At 44.7% G+C, this 21,940-nt stretch overlaps 1 protein-coding gene across 1 annotated transcript in view; it reads left to right on the top strand.

Annotated features, from left to right (window-relative positions):
• The window catches only part of KIAA1549 (KIAA1549 ortholog), a 103,418-nt gene that overhangs the window by 44,318 nt on the left and 37,160 nt on the right, over positions 1-21,940 (top strand). Inside the window, exons 6-12 of the mRNA XM_045564137.1 lie at positions 205-388; positions 1,883-1,942; positions 3,175-3,323; positions 7,339-7,516; positions 11,149-11,333; positions 19,858-20,054; positions 21,753-21,868. Of these exons, the coding sequence (XP_045420093.1) occupies positions 205-388; positions 1,883-1,942; positions 3,175-3,323; positions 7,339-7,516; positions 11,149-11,333; positions 19,858-20,054; positions 21,753-21,868 (1,069 nt within the window). The remainder of the gene's footprint in view (positions 1-204; positions 389-1,882; positions 1,943-3,174; positions 3,324-7,338; positions 7,517-11,148; positions 11,334-19,857; positions 20,055-21,752; positions 21,869-21,940) is intronic.

A 21,940-nucleotide genomic window follows, 5' to 3' on the forward strand; every position in this document is an offset into this window, starting at 1 on the left:
CAATGCGAGAAACAGTTTTTAAAATTGAGCATTTAAAGTCTTAGGAAAGAAAACTGGGTTAGAAAGCCAGTTCCTCTTTCCTTTAAAAACTTTACCTCCTTTTAAACAATCCGTGAGAGAACTTGTGAGAGAGAGATCACAGTCAGGCTTTCAGGTGAATATTTTAATTTATTGTAGAAGCTTATTCTGACTTCATTCTTTCAGATCTTGAATATCACCGTCAGTTCCTCAAGGGCGGCTCCCCGTCGGGGCCCGGTGAATATTATTTTTGCGGTTAAAAGCACACAGGGATTTTTGAATGGCTCAGAAGTGAGTGAGCTGCTCAGGAACTTGAGCGTGGTGGAGTTCAGTTTCTACCTGGGCTACCCGGTGCTGCAGATTGCAGAGCGTGAGTACCGAGCTCCTTGGAAGCGCTGGGGCGGGGGCTGTAGGTACTTTTTTGGTGGGCCTGTTTCTAAAATGTTGTTTAAAGATTTGTTTTTTTTAAGTGCAGTTTTGGGTTTACAGCATGTGTGATCGGAAGGTTCAGAGATTTTCCCATATACCCCCTGCTCCCACACATTCATAGCCTCCCCCATTACCAACCCCCTGCCCCACCCCACAGTGGCGCGTTTGTTACAATCCGTGAACCTGCACTGACACATCACCGTCACCCAGAGTCCGTGTTTACACGAGGGTTCGTTCTTAGCGTTGTGCTTTCTGTGGGTTTGGGTAAATGTGTAAGGATGTGTATTCACCATTGTGGTATCATACAGAGTATTTTCACTGGGCCCTTTTTTTTTTCCAAAGAAATTTTGGACTGAACTCCAGAATATAAATCAGATAATACTGGAACTTCTCAGATTCAAGCCAGGGGGTCTCCTGAGCCCTCCTCACCCACTGCACCTGGCTTTATTACTCTCTTCCGAGAGTAAAGGGACACTGTTAGAAAGTGCCCCAGTTCTGGAAAACACAAAACTGCGGGGATGGAGAGCAGATCTGTGGTTGTCAGGGGTTAAGGGTGGGAGGAGAGTTTGATGACAAACAATGCAGCAGAAGGCAATTTGGGAGGGATGATGAAACTGTTCTGTATCTTCCTTATGGCAGTGATTACGCAACTTTATGCATTTATCAAAACTGTGTACCAAAAAGAGTAAATTCCACTGTGTAAATTTTAAAATAAAAGTAATAAATGAAAACAAACAAAACCTTTCTTCCTGGCTGAAATAATTAGATTCACAGTACAAATGCAAGCAGCAAGGGAGAAGGGGAGAATGTTTACTTCAAAACACAGTAGATTCCAGGGTCGAAATTAGGGAAAAAAAAAATATCAGATTCTTTTTCAAAATGAAACAGATGGCCTAATGACTTTTAATGTATTTCAGTCTATTGTTAATGAAACTAAAAAGAATAACTTTACGAGTTGCTCTATACAAAAGTAGACAGGGATAAAGTTGTTATTTATAAATAGCAACTTTCCGTTGTGCGTGATGGCTAAAACAGTAAGTGTGCCGGACTACAGGGGTGCACCAGGGCTATATGACAAGCGGCCACTTTACCCCCAGTCATTGCTGGGAAAACCTAGAGCTGTGAGGGGCATACTGTGAGCACGCACTGCTCTGGAACAGTGACATCTAACGGAGAACTCGTGGGTGACCTCTCTGTGCAGCAGTGTCCCGCGGTGTGGCTGGAGCCAGCCCTTTACGTTTTATTGTTCCTCTCTTTCTCCTTGAGACCAGTGTGCTCAGAAACTGCTATTCTCTGTGTCTTCACGCCAGTCTGGAATTTTGTTCTTTCATGTTCAAATCTAAACAGTATAGGAAAAATAATGTGTTGTGACTTTGTCATAAACATGGTGTTTTTTAAACAGATTTTTTTCTGCTTCCCTCTTTCTCTTTTGTAGCCTTCCAGTACCCACAGCTCAACTTATCTCAGCTGTTGAAGTCCTCTTGGGTCAGAACAGGTATGTTTAACTTACGTAATGTTTTGGGAACTGTAAGAATAAGAAGTCTGTCTGGGCATATTGAGAAGGATGCTGCCTTTCCTGTTTGCTAAATTTAGGGCAAAATGTACCTTAAATTCTTGGCAAAAAATGAATGAGAAAGGGATTTGGATTTGGCTGTGGGGATGTGTCCCACTGAGTTATGGCACAAAAAGGATTGGCTTTCTTTAAAATCATACATCAAGTCCAGGGCAGAGTCTAACAGGAACTGACAATCTTCTGACCCAGAACAGGAGAGGTTCAGAAGCAATGATCTTTTTTTTTTCTTCTAAAAGTATTATTTATCTGGTTTAATAAGGACAAGCAAGGTGGCCTGGTGAGCAAATATTAATAGGAAGCTTTTTCTTGTCTTGTGGGACTGGGTCAGATATTCAGAGCTATGATATTGCAGATTAAGGTTTTCTAACCTGGTACACAAAAGTCTAATGGATAGTTATGTGCTCAACGGATGCCCAGTGTGTAAGCAACACAGTCACAGGGCGTGAGAGAGAACATGTAGAGTAGCTATGGTCACCATTTACGGGGTTCCTCGACCTTGCAAGTTCTCCTTGCTTAACATACAGCATCCTATGTAAAGGCTCCACCTCTTCAGATGGTACATCAGTCCCGTTTTCCAGATAATTTTCATAGCAAGTAAGTAACTTGCCCATGGTTGTATCTCAAAGAGAATTGAAACCAGTTCTGGTTGAAAAGCACATGCTCCTTCCTCCTAGACCACTCTGACAAGCTGATTGTCTTTTAGATAATTTTGTCTAAAGCAGGTAACTGAAGTAGGTAGGTGGGTACCCTTTTCTCAAGGAAGTTTGAGTCCAAGTCTTAAGACAAGATAGGAACTCACGCTGGTTCCAGAAGTTTTGAGATACGTGCAGACAAAATGTTTGATCCTGTGTAGATGCTCTTAGTTCCAAAGCTCCTGCAGTGCTGAGTTCCTGGGACTTCTGGCCAGCGTCTGGGGTACCACTCAGAGCTTGGAGCCATCGATAAGACTCATGAGCTGTACTTCCTGGGCTCTCCCTCTCCCCGTTCGCTTTTTTCCCCTTTTAATGTCTCCTATCTAGGGATTGCCATTTTATAGGAATCCTGCATTAATTTCACCCTCTCTCAATATGTCTCTCTCACTCACACACGCGCACCCTTTTTCTTTCCGCCACTGACTTGTTTTGGGTGCTGTGTATGTCTCCGTTTAAACACAGTCCTCCTGGGCGTCGTGGAGAAGCAGCTCCAGAATGAAGTGTTTCAGGCGGAGATGGAGCGCAAGCTGGCCCAGCTGCTCAGCGAGGTGTCCACCCGAAGGCGGATGTGGAGGAGGGCCACCATCACCGCGGGGAACAGCGTGGTACAGGTACTCTAGGGGCTCAAAGGACGAGGGGAAGGGGAGAGGGAGAGTGTGTACGCAAGCCATCGAAAAACCTGTATTTTTATGCAAATGGGAAATGCCATGAAAAAGTGCTGATTTTGACTGATTGCTATATTAGGTAGCAACTGAATTGGCAGCATATGAGTTCAACTAGAGTCTAGACAAATTATTTACCAGGTCCTCAGTAAGTAGCTGGTGTAGGCCTTGGGCAGGATCGCAGAAGAATTGTGTTACTGGGTTGCCATGCTATCGCATGACCTTGTTTTTCAAAGAATAGTTTTTTAATTAACAAAAATGTAGCCTATTTTATGGAATGGTAAGTACTGTTGATAGCATTGTCGAGGGAAGTCAGTCAGCTGGAAGAGACCTGAAGAGATCAGAAAGAGGGAAATTCTCTGCCCACCATTCTAGCATTTCATTTCTCTCTGCCTCCTGCCAACCTGGTCGTCTCATCTTACCCCAAAGCTTCTTCACTTTGGTAAACTGGCAGACAGACTACAAAAGACAGATTTGTTTGAATTGAAAAGTGACCCATTTTAAAATGCACATACTCCCAGAAACTTGGAGGTTGGGGCCGTCATTTATTTCCATCCCCATATGAATTATGTGGATTCTTTTTCTTTACCAACTGCTGTCTTGTCGAGCTAGGAAATGGGATGTTTAGAGCTATGGCATTTCAGAAACAAAACACCAGGGTAGAACTGTGAAGGACAGGGTGTGGGCTCCAGGCAGGATGGGGAGGTGAGTGGGTAGGAGGCATTAGAGAAAAAGATGCATTACTGGGTGGCGGGGGGCGGGGTGGTTTCGCCTAGAATTGCGTCCTCATTCTCCAACTCTTTCCCATGTGTTTCCCTCTCAGCATTGCTCCTTGTTCCCCTCCCGGAACTTAAGTTTCTAAAATAGTGCTTAAGTTTCTAAAATAGTTCCTTTGACAGATGCAGTAAGTTATAGAGAAATTTGAGAGTAAACAAAGAATAAAAATTAAATTGTAATATAAAAGCTTTGCTTTATTCAAAGGCTATGAAGTTCTAGCTTCATAGAGCTCAAGTTCTGAATGTGGGATAACCTATGCCATAAAACAGCTATAGGGCACCACAAAACTGTGTAATATGGTGCTAAATTACATACGCAGGCTCCCTAAGTAAGAATACGGATTTGTGAAAGTTAACCGAGCTGTCCAGGTGCCATCTGACAAATTACTTACAAGCTACACTCTGCTTCTCTTCCCCCTTTAGAGTGACCACACATGAAGGTGTAGATAAGGATTTGTGTATAACAGTACAAGGCTCTTCATTGAAACTTAATTTGTAAGAGTGAAAATGTTGAAACAACTAGGTGTCCAGCATTTGGGGACTGTGTAAATAAGTTATAGTAAATCTGTACATGTTGGAATATTATGCAGCCATTTAAAAAAATTAATGATAAAGAAAAATGCTCAAGTGAAGAGAGGCTACAAAAGGATGTATGCAACATAATCCAAATATTAACATAGAATTCATGGGGAAAAAAGAATGGAAGGGAATATGCCAAAATGTTTATAGTGATTTTCTTCAGTTGGTTGAATTTCAGGTGACCAGGCAAGTTTCATTTTAATTCTTTATACTTTTTTGCATGTGTTTTTTAAAACTTCTCCAATGGACTATATAACTTCTATAGAGACATGTGATTTTAGTCAGAAAGTAATTTTAAAAATGAAATTGAAGATGTTAGTCAAAGTGATGACTCCGTGACACCAGGGTTGTATCGTCGAGCTATGAATCTGATTAGCAGTCACCTAGAAAGGGTGCTGGAATTAGATTTTACTGACTTTCACACTAGATGTCTTTGTCTGCATGTGTTGCTACAAATGAATACCTGAGGCTGGGTGATTTATAAGGAAAAGAGGGTTATTTGGCTCGGGGTTCTGCAGGCTGTACAAGAAGCCTGGTGCTGGGTGATTTATAAAGAAAAGAGGGTTATTTGGCTTTGGGTTCTGCAGGCTGTACAAGAAGCATGGCGCCAGCATCTGCTTCTGGTGAGGGCCTCGTGCTGCTTCTGCTCATGGCAGAAGGCCAAGGGGAGCCGCATGTAGCGATCACATGGCGAGAGAGGGAGAAGAAGAGAGAGAGAACAACCAGCTCTCTCGGGAACTAACGGAGTGAGAGCTCACTCATGGCTCTGGGGAGTGAAGGGTCTGCCCCCAGGACCCAAACACCTCCCACCAGGCCCTGCCTCCAACACTGGGGATCAGATTGCAACATGAGCCTTGGAGGAGACAAATATCCAAACTATAGCGCTGGACAAACTTGTAGAATCTTGAATCAAAGTGGGTATCACTGGATATTTGAGATTGTGATTTATATAAGAAAAAAACATACTTTTAAAATTGATCAGAACTTTTCAATGGAATAGATACACAGGCACACGGGTAGAGCGACAGGTGGATATAATCTGCTTCCTTTTCAGTATCCTTTAGACAGTGTTCCATTCTAAAGGCTGGTGAAAAATCAATGAGCACCGCGTGGGTGTGCGGGAGGGCGCACGTGGCTGGGGAAGGGAAGCGGTCAGGAAGCGGCCGTGAGACAGCAGCCAGAGGGCAAGACAGACGTCCTTCTCAGGATGAAGTGTAAAAACAGATCCCCAAGGGATGAGAATTTGGACCTGTGTTGTTAAGGATCTTTAGACATGATGTGGAAGAAGGAGTTCACAGTGAAATCTTGAAATTGTTGATTTGTCAGAAGTTTCCCTTGGTGTAGGCGGAGTCCAGCAGCTGTGTGCAGAGCAGGGGTCGTGCTGCAGATCGTACACACCAATGGCAAATGTGGAGACCGACAGTTTAAATGGCACGTGTGAAATAAAGGGCTCGGAGTCATTGTTGATCCTTTTCTCAGGAAATCCGCCCAGTGTTTTTTGCTGGAGTCTAAAGGGGCAGTAAAATTGTTGCGCGGGCCTGGCACATTGGCTCATGCTTGTATGGGTGGCTGAGGCTGGAGGATTGCTTGAGACCAGCCTGAGCAACAGGGTGAGACCCCATCTCTACCAAATTTTTTTAAAATTTTAGCTGGGCGTGGTGGTACGTGCTTGTGGTCCCAGCAATGATCGGACCACTGCACTCCAGCCTGGGTGACAGAATGAAACTCTGCCTCTTAAAAAAAATTGTTGCATAGTATTAAGAGAAACAGCAACAAAATAAAAAGCTGTATTTATGCAAAACTGTGATATGTCGAGTGTACTAGATTTTGAAATACTGATGTCAAAGGACTGCCTTTTAACACCAGAGAGAAGTTTTGGACTAAATTAAAGTACTATTTGACCCACAAGAGTACGAATTTATGAGGTCTGTTATCCTTAGACCCAGTGGTTCTTGGCTGGGCATGGGTGATTTGGCCCTCCAGGGCACATTTTGGCAGTGCCAGCAGGCAATTTGGGTTGTCACGTTGGGTAGTGCTGGGAGGGGCACTTGCTGCTGGCGCCTGGAGAGCAGAGGGCAGGGAAGCTGCCAACCACTCTGCAGTACTCCCCATGGCTAGGAATTATCTGGCCCAAAATGTCAATAAAGCCGAGGCTGGGAAACCCAGCCCTGGAAGAATAACGAGGACAGGCTAATAGACTCAAGAGGGATTGGGTAGAACCACCAAGGGATCAGAGAACCAGGGATGGACCTAACCCTGCCGTGAATGTTGGGAGAATGACGTGGTGGGCATGTTGGAGCCTGTTGGTGACAACTCTAGACCACCTGGACTCGCCAGTCCTACGTTCCACATATCCTACTTGTCCCTTTGTCTCAGAGAAGATGTTGAGCAAGACAAGGGCCATTTGTTATTCTGTGTGAAGGAACTTTCATTTGAACTGTCCTTCCCATCCAGAGAGAGCATTGTGGCGATTCTGGGGCCTGACTGATATAAGGAGCTTATGAGGATTGGAATAAATCCCAAGTGACACAGTCGGGATTAAGTGACCTGGGAAAGGGCATCTGGAAACATGAGCTTCTAGAACGCTAATGGTTCCTGTTATCTTTCAGGTGGTGAATGTGTCCAGACTAGAGGGAGATGACAATCCCGTGCAGCTCATCTACTTTGTGGAGGATCAAGACGGAGAGAGACTCAGCGCCGTCAAGTCTTCAGATCTGATTAACAGGATCGATCTCCAGAGGGCAGCCATCATCTTGGGTTACCGGATTCAAGGCGCTATTGCCCAGCGTAAGTCCGTGACGTGTCACCGTCTGGGCTTTGCTGGCTCCAGGACAGTTTGTCCTGACAGTGAGCTCTGAATTTAACTCGTTCTGATGTGTGTGTAACCCTTGTTATGGAGTGGCACTTACACAAGATGCCAGTTGTTAAAATTCACTCGCCAAGACCTTCTTTATGGTGGATTTCAATCACTTGGAGTTGTCGCCTGCGCTATTTTTCCTACCTCGCACTTGTGTTTGTGGTGCTATTGCGATTTATAGTACCTTACATCAACGCTAACATCTATGCCCACGCCTGTACTGCTTCTCTTTGTGGAAATTTTGTCCTAGGTAAAATAATGTGTTTGCTCTGTATTTCTTCCAAAACCTTCTATGTCATCTGTTGAACGTTGGTGGGGACAGTGAGTCACGCAGGAAGCTGGGAGGTGCGCTCTGGAGTTACTGGCTTCCTTCAGGGCCTTTTAACACAAAGAGGTCCTTGATCCTTACCCTTTTCAATCCTCTTTCTCCCCCACCCTGTCCTCACACCAATCCACAATTTAGAAAGAGGTATTTTGGTGTTTCTTTATTATTGTTGGAAGGTCTTGGCTCCTGCCCGCCCGGCAGTGCCCGCTCCCAGTACCTTCTCTTCCAGCTCAGATTTTGGTTATTTAAAATCAAGAAAAAGGAGAGGCATGGAAGAGTGTGTTTCTCTAAATATACCTTTATGAGTAAGACTGCTATTTTAATGTGGACACTTTTCCTTTATGATCCAGAGAGCTGTCCTTGTAAGGGTACATTGAAACTTGCTCCCAATAAGAAATAAATGTTTAGAAGGAATTCAGCATCAGAGAATATTGAAAGACTCTTTACAGAGAACATGTAGGAGACAAAGGCAGTTTTTAAAGAATGACAGTTTTGAAATTATCCTCGGTAGTGGAAGGTTCTTTATGAAATTGATACTTGTCCCTGGAGGCTAACCAGGACGAGGGCTGATGGACACACTTTCTCTGTCTTATGGAAGATGATGGGAGAGTTTAAGCAAATAACCATTGGCAGTTTGTGTTATGTATTTGAGATGTGACTGCATGTTAGTGTGTTCTCTTCCAAAGCAGTGAGAAAAAAGTTAACAAAAGCACTTCCTTCCATTTCCTCATATGTGACATTGCTGGTTGCTGGAGAGGTGGCCTGCTCTAGCCACAAGTTTGATTGTTTAAAAAAGGCTAATTGCAATCGGATGTGGGCACCTTTCAAACCTACTTCCATCTGGTCTTGCACCTCTCGTTCCCCAGTTTTGTACTAAAAACCACATGGGTAACAATCCTGGAATTCTGGGGTTAGCGGTAGAAGGAAGCCTCCCCCAGCACCCGGGCCAGCCCAAGGGCAGCCCCGAGGACACAGGTGTCAGGGCCTGGTTTGATCGATCTCTGCCTCTCCAGGGTTTTACTGGGTTAGAACTAGGAAGTGTCCATTTGTCTCAGATCTTTGATTTGATTCTGTCACTGCTTCTATATTGTCAATTGTTTCTATGCAAAATGAGCTACATATATAAAACATATTCAGGCCAAATTAAAAAATATAAATTTTTAGCACTTTGCCACTTTTTGCCATGTCCCATGCAATCTTTGCTCTAATTTTGCTTTTTTCATAGTGCATTTGGTTTAGAATGCATGCTTTCTCCCTTGTTACTCTCAGGGGTCTAAACCCAAATTTAAACTAGCACTGAGTATCTTTTTTGTTGTTCTATCTTTGAGCAGATGCATTCTGATCCCATAGCAGGTATTCACCATCATAGCAGATGAAGGGAAAAGCCAAGTGTATATGAAAAGCCAAGGCTTGGCGTCGTGACCAGATTAATGAGCAAAGCAGCGTAGTGTATCAAGATGATCCATTTATGTAATAAGAGGCATTTTGAAAGAGTAATAAGGTGCCATTTGCAAAACAAAGACAACAAGAACAAAAGACTAACTTAGACAAGGGAGAAATCGCATTGTCATGAGGAAGATTTTATGAAGCAGCCTTAATGGCTGTGTTAGGGAGAAGGGGGTGTTTGGGCCACGGAGCCAGAGTGGGAGAAGCCGGGGAGCCTTTAGGGGAGGAGTCCTGCGAGAGAGGAGCACAGAGTGCGGACGAGGGAGGGTGCGGGGAGAAGGAGCAGGTGGAGGGCGCTGAGAAGGAGCTGAAGCCTGGTGCTCTAAGGCCCTGAGAGGTGAGGGCCCGCCAGGGTGGCGTGGGTGTGGCAGTGGGGGGAGAGTGGCGGATTCAAAAGGAGTAAGATTTGCTTTCATGGAATTTAAAATTTGACAACTGGCCCCTTAAATAAAGCAGTTTCGATGAAAAGCCACGTGTCAAAGGTTTAGGAAGGGACACAGGCCGCTTATTAGGACTTCAGTGTCCAGATTAACACTGTGAAGCTTCACGTAGAAAAACTTAAGGATCATCGTTTTTTTACTGTGGTAAATAGTTATCACATGAAATTTCGCCATTTTAACCACTTTTAAGTATACCGTTCAGTGGCATTAAGTCATCCACAACGTTGCGTCCATTACTGCTGTCCATTAAATAGTACCGCCTCATTCCCCGTCCCCCAGCCCCCGGCAACCACTGCTCTTTCTGTCTCTGAGCTTTTTCCCAGATACTTCACATCGGTGGAATCACACAACATTTGTCCTTTTGTGACTGGCTTATTTCACTTAGCATACTGTTTTCAAGGTCCATCCATGTTGTAGCATGTATAGGATTTCCTTCCTTTTAAAGCTGAATGACATTCCATTGTAAGACTATACCACATTTTGTTTATCCATTCGTGTGTTGATGGAACATTTGGGTTGTTTTCATCTTTAGTGGCTATTCATGCAATGACCGTTGGCACCTTTATCATTCTTTTAATTGCTAAAGTGGAAATAACCAATTGCATTTGTGCTCTTGTTATATCTCCTTACTGTTTTGCTTTGTATATAGCACTAGTGTTATATAAAATTGTTTAGTGGTTCATTTACTTCATAATTTTCCCTTTCCCCCACTAGAACCTAAGCTCCTTGAGGGACTCTGCTTGTTCATTGTTGGATCCCAACTTTAGAACTGTGTCTGGCACGCTTAATAAACATTTGTGAACCAGAGAAACTGAATAGTGAGGGAAGGGCGGAAGAGCAGAAGGGTTTTCTTCCACAAGCCTAGTTCAGACTCGTGTACTCTTGTGCAGTTGGGAAGGGCATGGTTCCTGTTGACGTCATGCAATGGTTGGGACTACGTTCTGGAGGAGTAGCTGCTTTTCCCTTACTTTTCAAGAGAGCCTCTTTTGTACAAAGTTGTACAGAACCATTTTTGGTATGGAAACATCCTGCAGTGGGAATTTAGGGGTGATCTAGGAGAATATGCTGGAAATGAGGAGACCTGGAATTAACCTGGCTTTGCCATTACATTAGCCACGTATCTTAAGATACATCATATCTGTCATTGTGACCCCTGATGTATCCTAGATGTAACGTTGTATGTTGTGTTTGTTTGCTTGCTCATGTTTCCTGTCATCAGAGGATTATAACCTGTAACCAGTCGGCTGGAGCTGAAATATCAGGGCTTTCCAAGTTTTTCATAGAAGACAAATTCAGTTCAGTAAAGGAGTTGAGAAGGAATTATTGAAAGACCTTTCTTCCTTGTCTGCAGCTGTGGACAGGGTGAGGAGGCCGTCTCCAGAGTCCCAGAGCAACAACCTGTGGGTCATTGTCGGTGTGGTCATCCCCGTGCTGGTGGTGATGGTGATCGTCATCATCCTCTACTGGAAACTCTGCCGCACGGACAAGCTGGACTTTCAGCCTGACACTGTGGCCAACATCCAGCAGCGTCAGAAGGTAAGGGGTAAGCCCCGCAGTGTTCCCCTGAGCAGTCTTGCGGGGCAGGGGTGGCATGAGTTTGGGCTATTAAGGAAATCCTCTGGCTTTAATGGTGTTGTCCCTTTGCCTTCATATCTGCCTCCTGAAACCCCAGTTCTTCTGTAGTAGTAAATATAGTCCAAGAACATGAAGCTGTGTAGAGGCTTAGATGTGATGTGAGCTCCAGGGTTCTCCTGTGATTTTATTTTGGGTCAGTTGGAAGATCACATCCATTCTGTGTATGAATTCTGACCTATTTTACCCCTAGATATTTTCAGAGAACTTGCAAGAGCCAAGGGAGGTTTCCTCAGATCTGTGGATCTGTCTCTTTCTTACGCAACTCCATTGGACATCTCCTTTATTTTCCATCCACCACACTGGAAGCCCACTAACACTCCCCCCCCCCCATTAAGACCCCTTCATCATGAAAAACTGGCAACACTATGCCTTAAGCATTTTAACTTAAAGTAGATGAATGGACATTCTGAGTCATCTTTTGTTTTGTTTTGAGTGTTGGTCTACTGAGCGGAATTGCATATGGTCTTTCTTGTAATAAACAACACCCATAACGTATCAGCTGCAGTTGCCAGTTTGGGTTGATTTAGGGAAGAGCAAAACCATCTGAGTGCAAAATTCTCCAGATCTTTTCAGTACCTCCCCTCTGCCGACTCTGCAGACTTTTTGAGTTAATTCGCCTACACCTAATTTAACAGCAGATTTTTTTAGCAGCCCATCTTTCATGTGTCTTTCCAAAGCATTCAACTTCGTTTTTATAGAAGCAGCCATTCTCTTTTCACACATGTGATTCAGCAGTTTCCATAATATTTGACTGTTACATCAGGTTTCAGAGCACAGAAACTGACTTTTGGTCAGCATCTAGCTCACCTGGTACGAGCAAAAACATGCCAGAGGACCAGTGGGAACTCACTAGCTGCAGATGGCACAGGGTGAATGTCAGTGTGTTTACCAAGGCAGTGGACAGTGTTCATCAGTCTACTGTGTTTATTAACATGTACCCTCTGTGGCTCACTCTGCTCTAAAAGTTTGATAAGAACAAGCAAGCAAAGGCAAAAGAACAGGGAGTAAAGGATTGCCCTGTTAACCTTTTGATTTTATTCTCATTGTCTTGGTATAAAAAATTCTGCATATTATAAACCTAGATCCGTTGAATGAAAAAAATAGGTAACATTTTAAAATTTATTTCACTTTTGTAAAAGTAAATGAAGAGTATTTTTTCTTGTGACTTAACCAAGAAATGCAAAATCTTGATTAAGGTGCAAGCTTATAGCTATCAACTATATTAAAAGCATTTTATACATTAATATTATATTTGTTACCTGTCTTTATTAATTATTTACATAGTCTGCTAGGGTTGTTTTATAGTTGTTATACTAGTGAATGGCATGGAAAAAACCTGGAGAAAAGGGCTTGATATATACTAAATGATTCATAGTGTCAATTTCATTGTAATAAAATCAACAATAGGTTTGGAAATGTTTTTGTTCTGATGAAAGAGTGTTGTTACAGAGAAAGTCAACCAGTCTAGATGGTTATGTATTTATGTCTTTTATGGTCCATATTTCCTACATAAACACCCCTTGTGGAAGTTCATCTACTATCTGTTACTTCAGTAAACTATCAAGGGACAGCATCTCTTGGGTTCAAAACAGGATATTCCCCAAGCTTTTTCCTTCTCTCACTTTTACTTCCGAAACATTTTCACGTCCCAGATGTTGCTGTAAATCAAATGGGCAGAGTTTCAAATAGAACTTCCAGCCCTTGGAGTTGCTCTCTTTCTTCCAGTGCTGTGAGGATCTGTGCACACATCTTTACAACGTATTTACAGGAAAAGTCTTCTGCGTGGAGGACTCCTCGAAAGAATAACTGTCTTCTGACACTAATAGGAGGGCAAAACTTTGCCAGTGTTGCAGAAGCTTGGTCTTTTTGTGCTGACACAGTAAGCCACAGTATAGATCTTGTGTTTGTAATAAGAAAATGATGATCTTCATTTAGTTTAGAAACAAACATCTCTGCTTCCTAAGTGTTTCTTCTAAGGTTATGTGGCCATAGAGAAGGGCCTCCAGCCTCTTCCTCAGGGCAGTGTGCTGAGATGCCATCCTCCCTGTCACTGCAAGACTCTTTCTCCTGCGTGTGTGGCTCTCTGTTTTCTCTCTCTCCATTCTGCTCACCCCACCCCCGATGCGCCTCACCACTACTCTCTGAAATCCTTTAGCAAATCCCAGAGCTGCAAACATCTGGAAACAATAAATCTGCTGACCTAAAATCCACACCCCTTTCCCCTTGTAACGAGAAGGAAACCTCTTCAGATTGTCTGGGAGTAGATTAATTTTGAAATATGATAAGAGGGAGAGGCCATTCTGTCATGTTTTGAGGCAGGGACTTTTCTTATTTCCAATAATAAAGAAAAGAAAAAAGCCCACATATGTTCCTTTTCTGTGTATTCTCTCTCATCTGTAGTCCAAAGTCATCATTTGTTACTCTTACCTAAAAAACTCCAGCTTGGATCCTCATCACTGTGAATGGCATTGGCTGGATGCCTCTGGCCCCAGGGAGCTTGTTCCTGCTGGTGGGGACAGTCCACATCTGGTTCTTGGCACGAAGTGGTGGCTCTTGACCACCCTCGGCTGCTCCTAAGGATGGCACTGTGGGCAGCCAGGTGGACCTGCCTCAGACACTGGGCATCACCTACCAAACACCGAGCATTTGCCCAGAGCCAGGCAGGACCAGGCTAAGTTACAAACACAGATAGCATGTGGTCTCTGCCTTCGAGGGCTTTAGCAGGGGAGAAGGATACCCAGGAGGGTCAGAACAGGCAGGAGTTGTGGGAGCACAGAGGAGGGACAGCACCCTGCTCTCTGTGGTGGAGCACCTCCACCTTGTGAGAGGAGCTGATGCGGGGCTGGGGGTGAAGCTTCAAGGTGGAGGAGGTGAAGCCACCGGAGACGGGCCCAGCAGAAGGAAGGCTGGGGCAGAGGTCATAAGGAAGGGCACAGCTGAAAACCAGGCAGCAGAGAGCCAGGCCCTGGGAGGTTTTCAGGACGTGGAAGAGATTGGAAATTATGCTGTAGGCTGTGGGCAGCCACTGAAGGGTTTTCAGCAGGGAGAGCCGCCTGGACATACCTCTGTTTGCAGTGGTCTCCTTGGGAGGCAGCATGGACAGTGGGTTGAAGAGAGGCTCGATGAGCACTTCTTCCTTCTCAGTCAAGTCCAGCTCTCAGGATCCCCTTAGCACCCGACGGGTGGGTGGTTTCAGTTCACCCACAGCCGCCAAACCTGCCTCGTGTGGCCTGTGGGTGAGAGAAGTCACCCAGCTGAGCTGCACTGAAGACAAACAGATGGCAGAACCTTTGCCTTGTCTTCACCTTCTAAATCGAAGCAGCATGCTGGTTACAGTGATTTTCCACAAATTACATCAAGCAGATAATAAACGCTTACAATGGCACTTGTACATGATGGCACGTGTTTATTCAGACACTTTGGGGATCTGCTCTGTTTCTGTTGCCATCTTAACTGCTCCTTCCTAGGGGGTCAGGCTAACCTGAGTCCTGGGCCGTCGCTGTGTCTCCTGCCATCTGGGCCTTATTCTATCTATGGCCCACATGTTAACATCTATCAGGCATCTCCCTCGTCACTTGGCCCACCTGCCCACCAGCCTCCCTGACTTGTCGGCGTCGTATTCCAGTGGGGCACAGTGTGGCCTGTCCCTTCTGTGATAGATTAAAGAAAGAAAGAACAAAAGAGCCATCCTTCTTCATAAATAACTCAGTCCTGATATGAATATTGAAGACTCTAATTCGTCTTGGCTCTTCTAAAATACTGATGGAAGCCTATTATGTATATGGGAGCTGGAGACACAATACCAACCAGACTGAACTCTAGATTTTATTTTAAAAGAAATGGAAAAACGAGAAAACGTGGTTGAGAAAATAGGGATGAAACAAAAGGAGCTAATTCCATAATTGGGGTGGGGGAAGAGCAATGTTTCCTTTAATTTTTTCCTTCTGTGTATAGCTGGCTTTTGTTTTGTGCATAAACACAGGTTAGTTGCCAAATTTCCATTGTTATAGAAGGTGATGACTCACCCAGCCAGTGAGACGTGCAAGGATCTAATGGATGTGTTTAATGATGTTAGTCAGAATCAACAATAAGCCAAAAGGACTTGTATATTTCATTTGTGACATATACCCTTTCCTTAGCTCCTCATAAAATCCAGTAAGTTTGGTACTTCAACTGACCTTTTTGAAATTCATTCAGTCGTGAGGTATTTATTGAGGGTCTACCATGTGTCACATCCTATTGTTGATTTATAAAATATTGTGTCTAAAGTCGTATTTATAGCTGTCTGATGCTTGAGGACTCTTAGCTATTTATATTAACTGCTTGATATTTTGTCAACCAACAGCAATAAGAATGCTGTCACTCTCATTTGTATGGTACTTTGGCATTTATGAAGCATTTTCACATGTATATTATCATGTTTGCTTTTTACGTGAGCCCTGAGAGTTTGTCAGGGAAGGCATTTAGTGCCCAGACTTGGGCTGGGCAGACTACACTGGAGTGGCAGTAATGCTTGTATTTTTACGTCATTCACTCTGGAGACCTTTGCTTAGAGGAGGCCATCTGTAGCTCCTTCTTCAGTTTTGTTAAAGCAAACCACCTAACTTGTAAATGAGATTGTTGCCCAGTCATTAGAAGCGTTCACTTTCTTACTGGGAAATATACCAAAAAGGATTTTAGCAAGATTTCTTAAATGATGGTGGTGATGATTAAATGACTGTTGATTACGTCCATTAGTCTTTCACTTAGAGGCACTTTGTTTATGGAGCTGAAATGAGGTGCAGCTGGGGTCAAAGCAACCCCATACAATTGGAAATTGCTCATTTTAGGATTTTTATTGTCAACTGTGAATATTTGGTGTCCAATTTCAATTTTCTCTGCCCTCTTAAAAAACAGATGGGCACTCGAGAATTATGTAGATGGATTAGTGATTTCATTGCAAGATGAAAATAATATTTATAATTATGTATTCCATAAATTAGGACAGCATATCAAAGTCTGAAAGAGAGGACTCCACTCTAATCACACAATGCAGGTTTTTTAAGGTTCAGGAGTTACCTCCTAACTGGCCTAATTTTTCCTCTGCCTGTACATGCATAGATGCTTTGCTTTTAGGAGTGCGGGTGAATCTTTGTGGTAATTTATAACAAAAGAGGAAAAAATATTGGGCTTGTAGGTACGGGGTTTACAAAAGGCACATTGATGATTGCTGATAAGTATGTAATTTTTGGTAGAACCCAAACATGATGCTGTGTGGTTAATCTAAATCTAGTAAGTACTTGGGGATAACAAATAAACAAGCATAGAAGGGGTTACGTGGGATAGTGAGCTAGACTTGCAATTCAAGTGACTGAAACACAGACTTGCAGTATCCAGTAATCATTTGAAATAGGTTAATGAAAATACGTCGTGAGTCTGAGTAAATGTTCAAGAAAGTGCATAATACTAACTTAGCTCCATTATTTGTTCCTTTGATTTGAAGTTATAATTTTGATCTTTCAGCAGTAAACATAGATATTTTACTCCTCTTTCCTTTTGATGCGAAATACAGTTTTAAGACCCAGACTGAGACCTGGTGAACAAGGGTGCCTGCCACGGCCTTTCATTCCTGAGAACGGTGAACTGCCGGACTTGTTGGCACATTGGCATTTTCCAGCAAACTGTCGAACAGGTCTTGAACCTTCCACTTCTAAGACAGATAAGCACAGAGCCTTGTCACGAGCTTAGCTCCTGGATGGTGCGAGAAGGTGCCTTCAGGATTTCTCACTGCCGAGCTCTTCGCTTTGTTCTCGGTGGACTTTCATGCGGGGTGAAGTGTTCTCTGGTGGTTGGGAGATAGTAGAGGTGAGGCTGGAAAGTAAAAACATCACTGCCACTGCTGTCCCCTCCACAGAGTGCCTGAATTCACATCATCCCAGCAGGGGCTGGATTATCCTGTTTCTTGGCTACATTTCTTCCTTATTTCTTTAAGGGAGAAGAAAGGAAGCCACATGGCAAGTTGATTGTGCCTTGATTCAGGGGGTCTGCCAAGACCAGCGTTTTGAATTATCTTTTTACTTGTTACTCTGGAGGTTGTACACATCTAGACAGAGCGCTGTGGGAAGCTGCTGCGTGGGTAAGAGGTGGGTCTCTCCCTGTGAAGTGGCAGCAGGACTGTTAGGAAGGGGAAGGTAGGAGGGGAGCCAGCAAGCTGCCTAGTCCGCAGGCGCACGCTCTGCTCCCAGGAAAATCTGTCATAGGTAGGAGCATGTCCAGAGGTGCATGTGGCATTTGATCCCCTTAGAAGAGCTGCCCGCTCCTAGGGAAGTGTGTCTGCCCCCAGGGCTTCGAGTAGACCAGTTGAAGCTCACTCTGCTGGTCCACATCTGGGATGAGGAACTTACGGGGAAGCCATGGAGTGGCAGGTTTGGGTTCATCGTTTGCAAAACAGTGTTGCCAGTTTCACAAACAGCCCAAGTGATGGGGTGGCCTGCTCCTGTAATGTGAGCTAAAGTGAGCTCGTTGATCAGAAAATATAGGCACGTCAGTCTTTGCCTTTTGTTTCTAAGCAACATTTGGTAAACTGTATTTACGGTAAGTTTTGTCCCCCTCTGCTGGCGTAAATCTTTATTGCAGACTACTTTCCTTCTACCCATTGATCCTAGTTTTTTTAATGCTAAAAAGCCCTGGGCCACAAACCTAAGCCACTGGTGTTGCCACTCACTTGTGCATAAAGTTCTCACAAATATTACGAAAACTTTTGCTACTGTCAAAAATCACTTCTGTCTGTTTGGCCTTTGTCTTGTGTGGGGTAGGACTCTGTGGGTGTGGATACAGCCTGGCGGGGGCTTTGGTCTGCGCGCGGCGTTCCTGCTGAGGAAGCCCCTGGACGACTGTTCATGTGCAGTTTATTCTCTACTCTGGAAGCTCCAATTAAGGAAGCTGTTAATACTCACCCCTGGTACTTTTAGTGTCATGAAAAATGTCACCAAAAATGGTGCCATACTGTCCACATTTCTGTGTACCTTCAAGTGTCTTTCCTGTCTTGCCACAGGCCTAGAAGCTGAGGCCTGCAGTCTGGTTGCAGGCTCACGGGGTCTCGGTCGTGGGTTTGGTGTTGGCTGCTGCTGTGTGTCCCCGGGGAGGGCTCCTGCATCCACCAGTGTGAGTGGGGGACCTTTCTTGAAGACCCTTTTCTCCTTCAGCTTTGTGCTTCATTATGGCTACTGACCACTCCTTTCTACAACTTCATTTATTCCCTTGGCTTCTATTACATTGAACTTTCCAAATTCTTCTGTTTGTTTGAAGTCACATTCTATTTTCTTCCTTGCTTTCTTTTCCTCTTCGTAGCTCCAGACTACTGGATGTTCTCCAGCACTACCCGTAGGATCTGTAGTCTTCTTGAAAATGCCAGCTGCCCTCCATGTCACCTCTATACAGACGGCTCTCAGAGTCACCTCTCAGCCTGGAAGTTCCCCCAGGCTCTGGTCCTCCATCTCCAGCTACATCAAGCCACTGTCCTTTGAGGCCTTTCCTGTCATCCCACACTAAGCGACTTTAAAATGAAACCTATCATTTTATCTCAAGTCATCATTCCTTCACGACTCACCTCTTTCCCTTAATGTCACTTCTACGGTTCAGGGTACCCTGCCTTAAATGTTCGACTCATCAGTGGCCTCGTTCTTTTCCTTTGCCTCTTGTGTTTGTTCAGCTTCTAGGTCTTTCTGCCTGATTTCTAGAGCTGTTTATTCCTTCTCGTTTTCATTGCAAAGATTTTGGGCTCAGGTCTTTGTGATTTTGCTAGACCCTATTACTGGTCTCTTGGTGTCCTGTCTCCTTGGATTTTAGAAATCTGCCTGTTTAGAGATATATAGTGGTTTTCCTGTTGGCCAGAGGGCAAGCTCTAGGAGGTGGCATTTTTGGAGTCCTCTGTATACAGGCCTGACTTCTCTCTCACTCTGCTACGCTCTGACTCATCCAGTGCAGCTGATGTGATCTCTTCCCAGGCCTCGAGTATTCTCTGGTTCCTGACATGATCCCATGCTCTTTGTAGCCTCCTCTTTCTATTTCCAAGTCCTGTCTGTCCTTAAGCCCTAGCTCAAGTCCCCATTTCCCTGTAAAGAATATCTCACCCCTGCTGCTGTCTCTGGACTTGCGTGGCTACTGTGTATGCTGCTGTGACAAAGGGTCAGGTGTTGTCTCGGAATGTCTTTTGTATTATGCCCAGGTATTTAATCCTTGCACTCCTGTTGAGTCTTTCACAAGTGTCTGTCTTCTCCCTAAACTCCAGGGATAAGCGGAACCTCGCACACAGTCGACGTTTTAGAGCTGCTTGTTGACTTGAACTGGTGGAATTGCCGGTATAATCTTGGGTCAGATGATGGGCTCCTCTTGTCACCCTCAGATTTTGGATTAATGATCTTGTGTGTGTGTGTGTGTGTTTTAGCTGCAGATCCCCAGCGTGAAGGGCTTCGATTTTGCTAAGCAGCACCTGGGTCAGCACAATAAAGACGACATACTGATTATTCATGAGCCAGCGCCACTGCCAGGACCTGTGAAGGACCACACCACGCCCTCTGAAAACGGAGACGTGCCAAGCCCCAAGGCAAAGATCCCCTCCAAGAACATCCGTCACAGAGGAAGGTGATTATCGGGCTTTCTGTGTCCTTCTGTATCGCAGAGCAGATTTCTGTTTTCAGCCTCGGAGACTGATGACTTGCCCAAAGTTGCACACAAACCCCCTCTAATGGGCTGCTGAGGGAGGCCGTGTGATCTTTTTCCCCCCAAAGTGTTTGAGATCATGAATCACCGTGATGGGTTGGTGGTGTCCTCAGACTTGATTGGGGGTCAGCCAGCTCGAGGGTACGTATCCTGGGGGGAGCGTGCCGGGCCCTGTGGAGACGATGTCGGAAGCGGTGTAGGCGTGCATGGTGCTCGGTGCACGCTCAGCCAGTGCGGGCCTCTTTGCCCTCGCCTGTGATGCCAGTGGCGGGCGGAGACTTCAGGGCTTTTTCTGCAGGTGACCTTCATCGAGTCCTCCTGCTGCCCATGTTGTCACCTGTGCTGGCATATTGCAGGGACTCTTCACCGCCTCCTCCCTGCCTAGCTCCCCGGGGCCAATTTATTTCCATTCCTCTATCAAAGTAAAGCATGCGGAGAATTGCTTATTAGTTCTCCAAGCTGCCCAGAAGTCCCTCATCGCCCTCTGATCCCAGGAGAAGGGCTGCGGCTGTGTTCAAGAGGACACAGTTCAGAAGCAGGTTCTGTTAAGTCGACTTTAGATCAAGGTACCATCGGGCTTTGGCTACTGGGCCTCACGTCGTCAGCCGGCCTTTGAGCTTTGGAACTCTAAATCCTGATTTTTCTGCTAAGAGCAAAAAAGTATGTTATCATAACGATATTTGAAACGACGTCATGGTTTCTATCTTAATCAGAAAACCTACCTCAGGGGTTCCAGCCTCTTTTTAAGAATTTAATGGATGTTAGAGCACGATTTTACAAAAGAAAATGAGTTATGTAGAGAGATGCTATTTGCTTAATTATCTTGCAGGCTAAGAATAAATTGAATCATTAAAGATTATTTAATACCCTAGTAAAATTTTATGAAGTACTTTTTCTCTCGCCTGGTGATCTCATTGTAAGTTTAGTTATGACATTTCAATGGTCTGCGTGGTAAATATACAATGTTTTAGCATCCCTTGGGGCACCAGGATGTCTTGGTGCTTCACGTTGCCATTGAAGCCAGGGAGCCTCGGGAGACAGGGTGCTAACTGACTACGGATTTTCCCTAGCCTAGTGCAAGCTGAGTGCTATGATACCCTTGCTTTTAATATGTAGAATCAAACCTCAGTAGTGGTCATTGCCTAAGTGTTCTAAGTGTAGGTGCCTTTCAAAGATCTGGAGTTATTTGTAGTGGCTGCAGAACTACCCTCGCCTCTCAGGGATTCTGCAGACCCAGTTAACCCTGAACCAGGCCTGAAGCCCAGTCCTCTTTGATCCAACTCATGCTAGACCCAGACTGTCATTCTGGAAATGACCAGGGGCTGGGCCTCGGGTCCTGGTAGCTGCAGGACTGTCCTCCAGTCTGGCAGTTGGTTTTCCAGCATTTGTTGGAATGCAGCCTGCTGAGCCACTTAGTGAGCCGTACTAATTCGTCTTCAGGAGGCGACTCTGCGGTATTAACATGAGCCCTGAAGATGCTGTACCATGAAATAATTTTTTGCACTGTTTGATTTCTACTGGTTCTGCCCAGAAGCCTAACTTCCATATCCAAGTTAATGTGACCTTTTTCTTTTCATTCTTCCTTGTTTCTAACGTTTGCAATTTATTCTGTGTCTGCAGAGTTTCTCCCTCAGACGCTGACTCGACGGTCAGCGAAGAGTCCAGTGAGAGAGACGTGGGAGACAAGACGCCGGGAGCAGCCAGCGACGGCAAGTCCCGCAGAGCCCCGCAGAGCGGTCTGTGACTCTGCTCGTTCTCCACCTTGAACGTAGTCACTGTGGGATTCCAGCAGGCTAGGGTTTTACTGC

The sequence above is a fragment of the Lemur catta genome, chromosome 11 (assembly GCF_020740605.2).
Source record: "Lemur catta isolate mLemCat1 chromosome 11, mLemCat1.pri, whole genome shotgun sequence".
NCBI lineage: Eukaryota > Metazoa > Chordata > Mammalia > Primates > Lemuridae > Lemur > Lemur catta.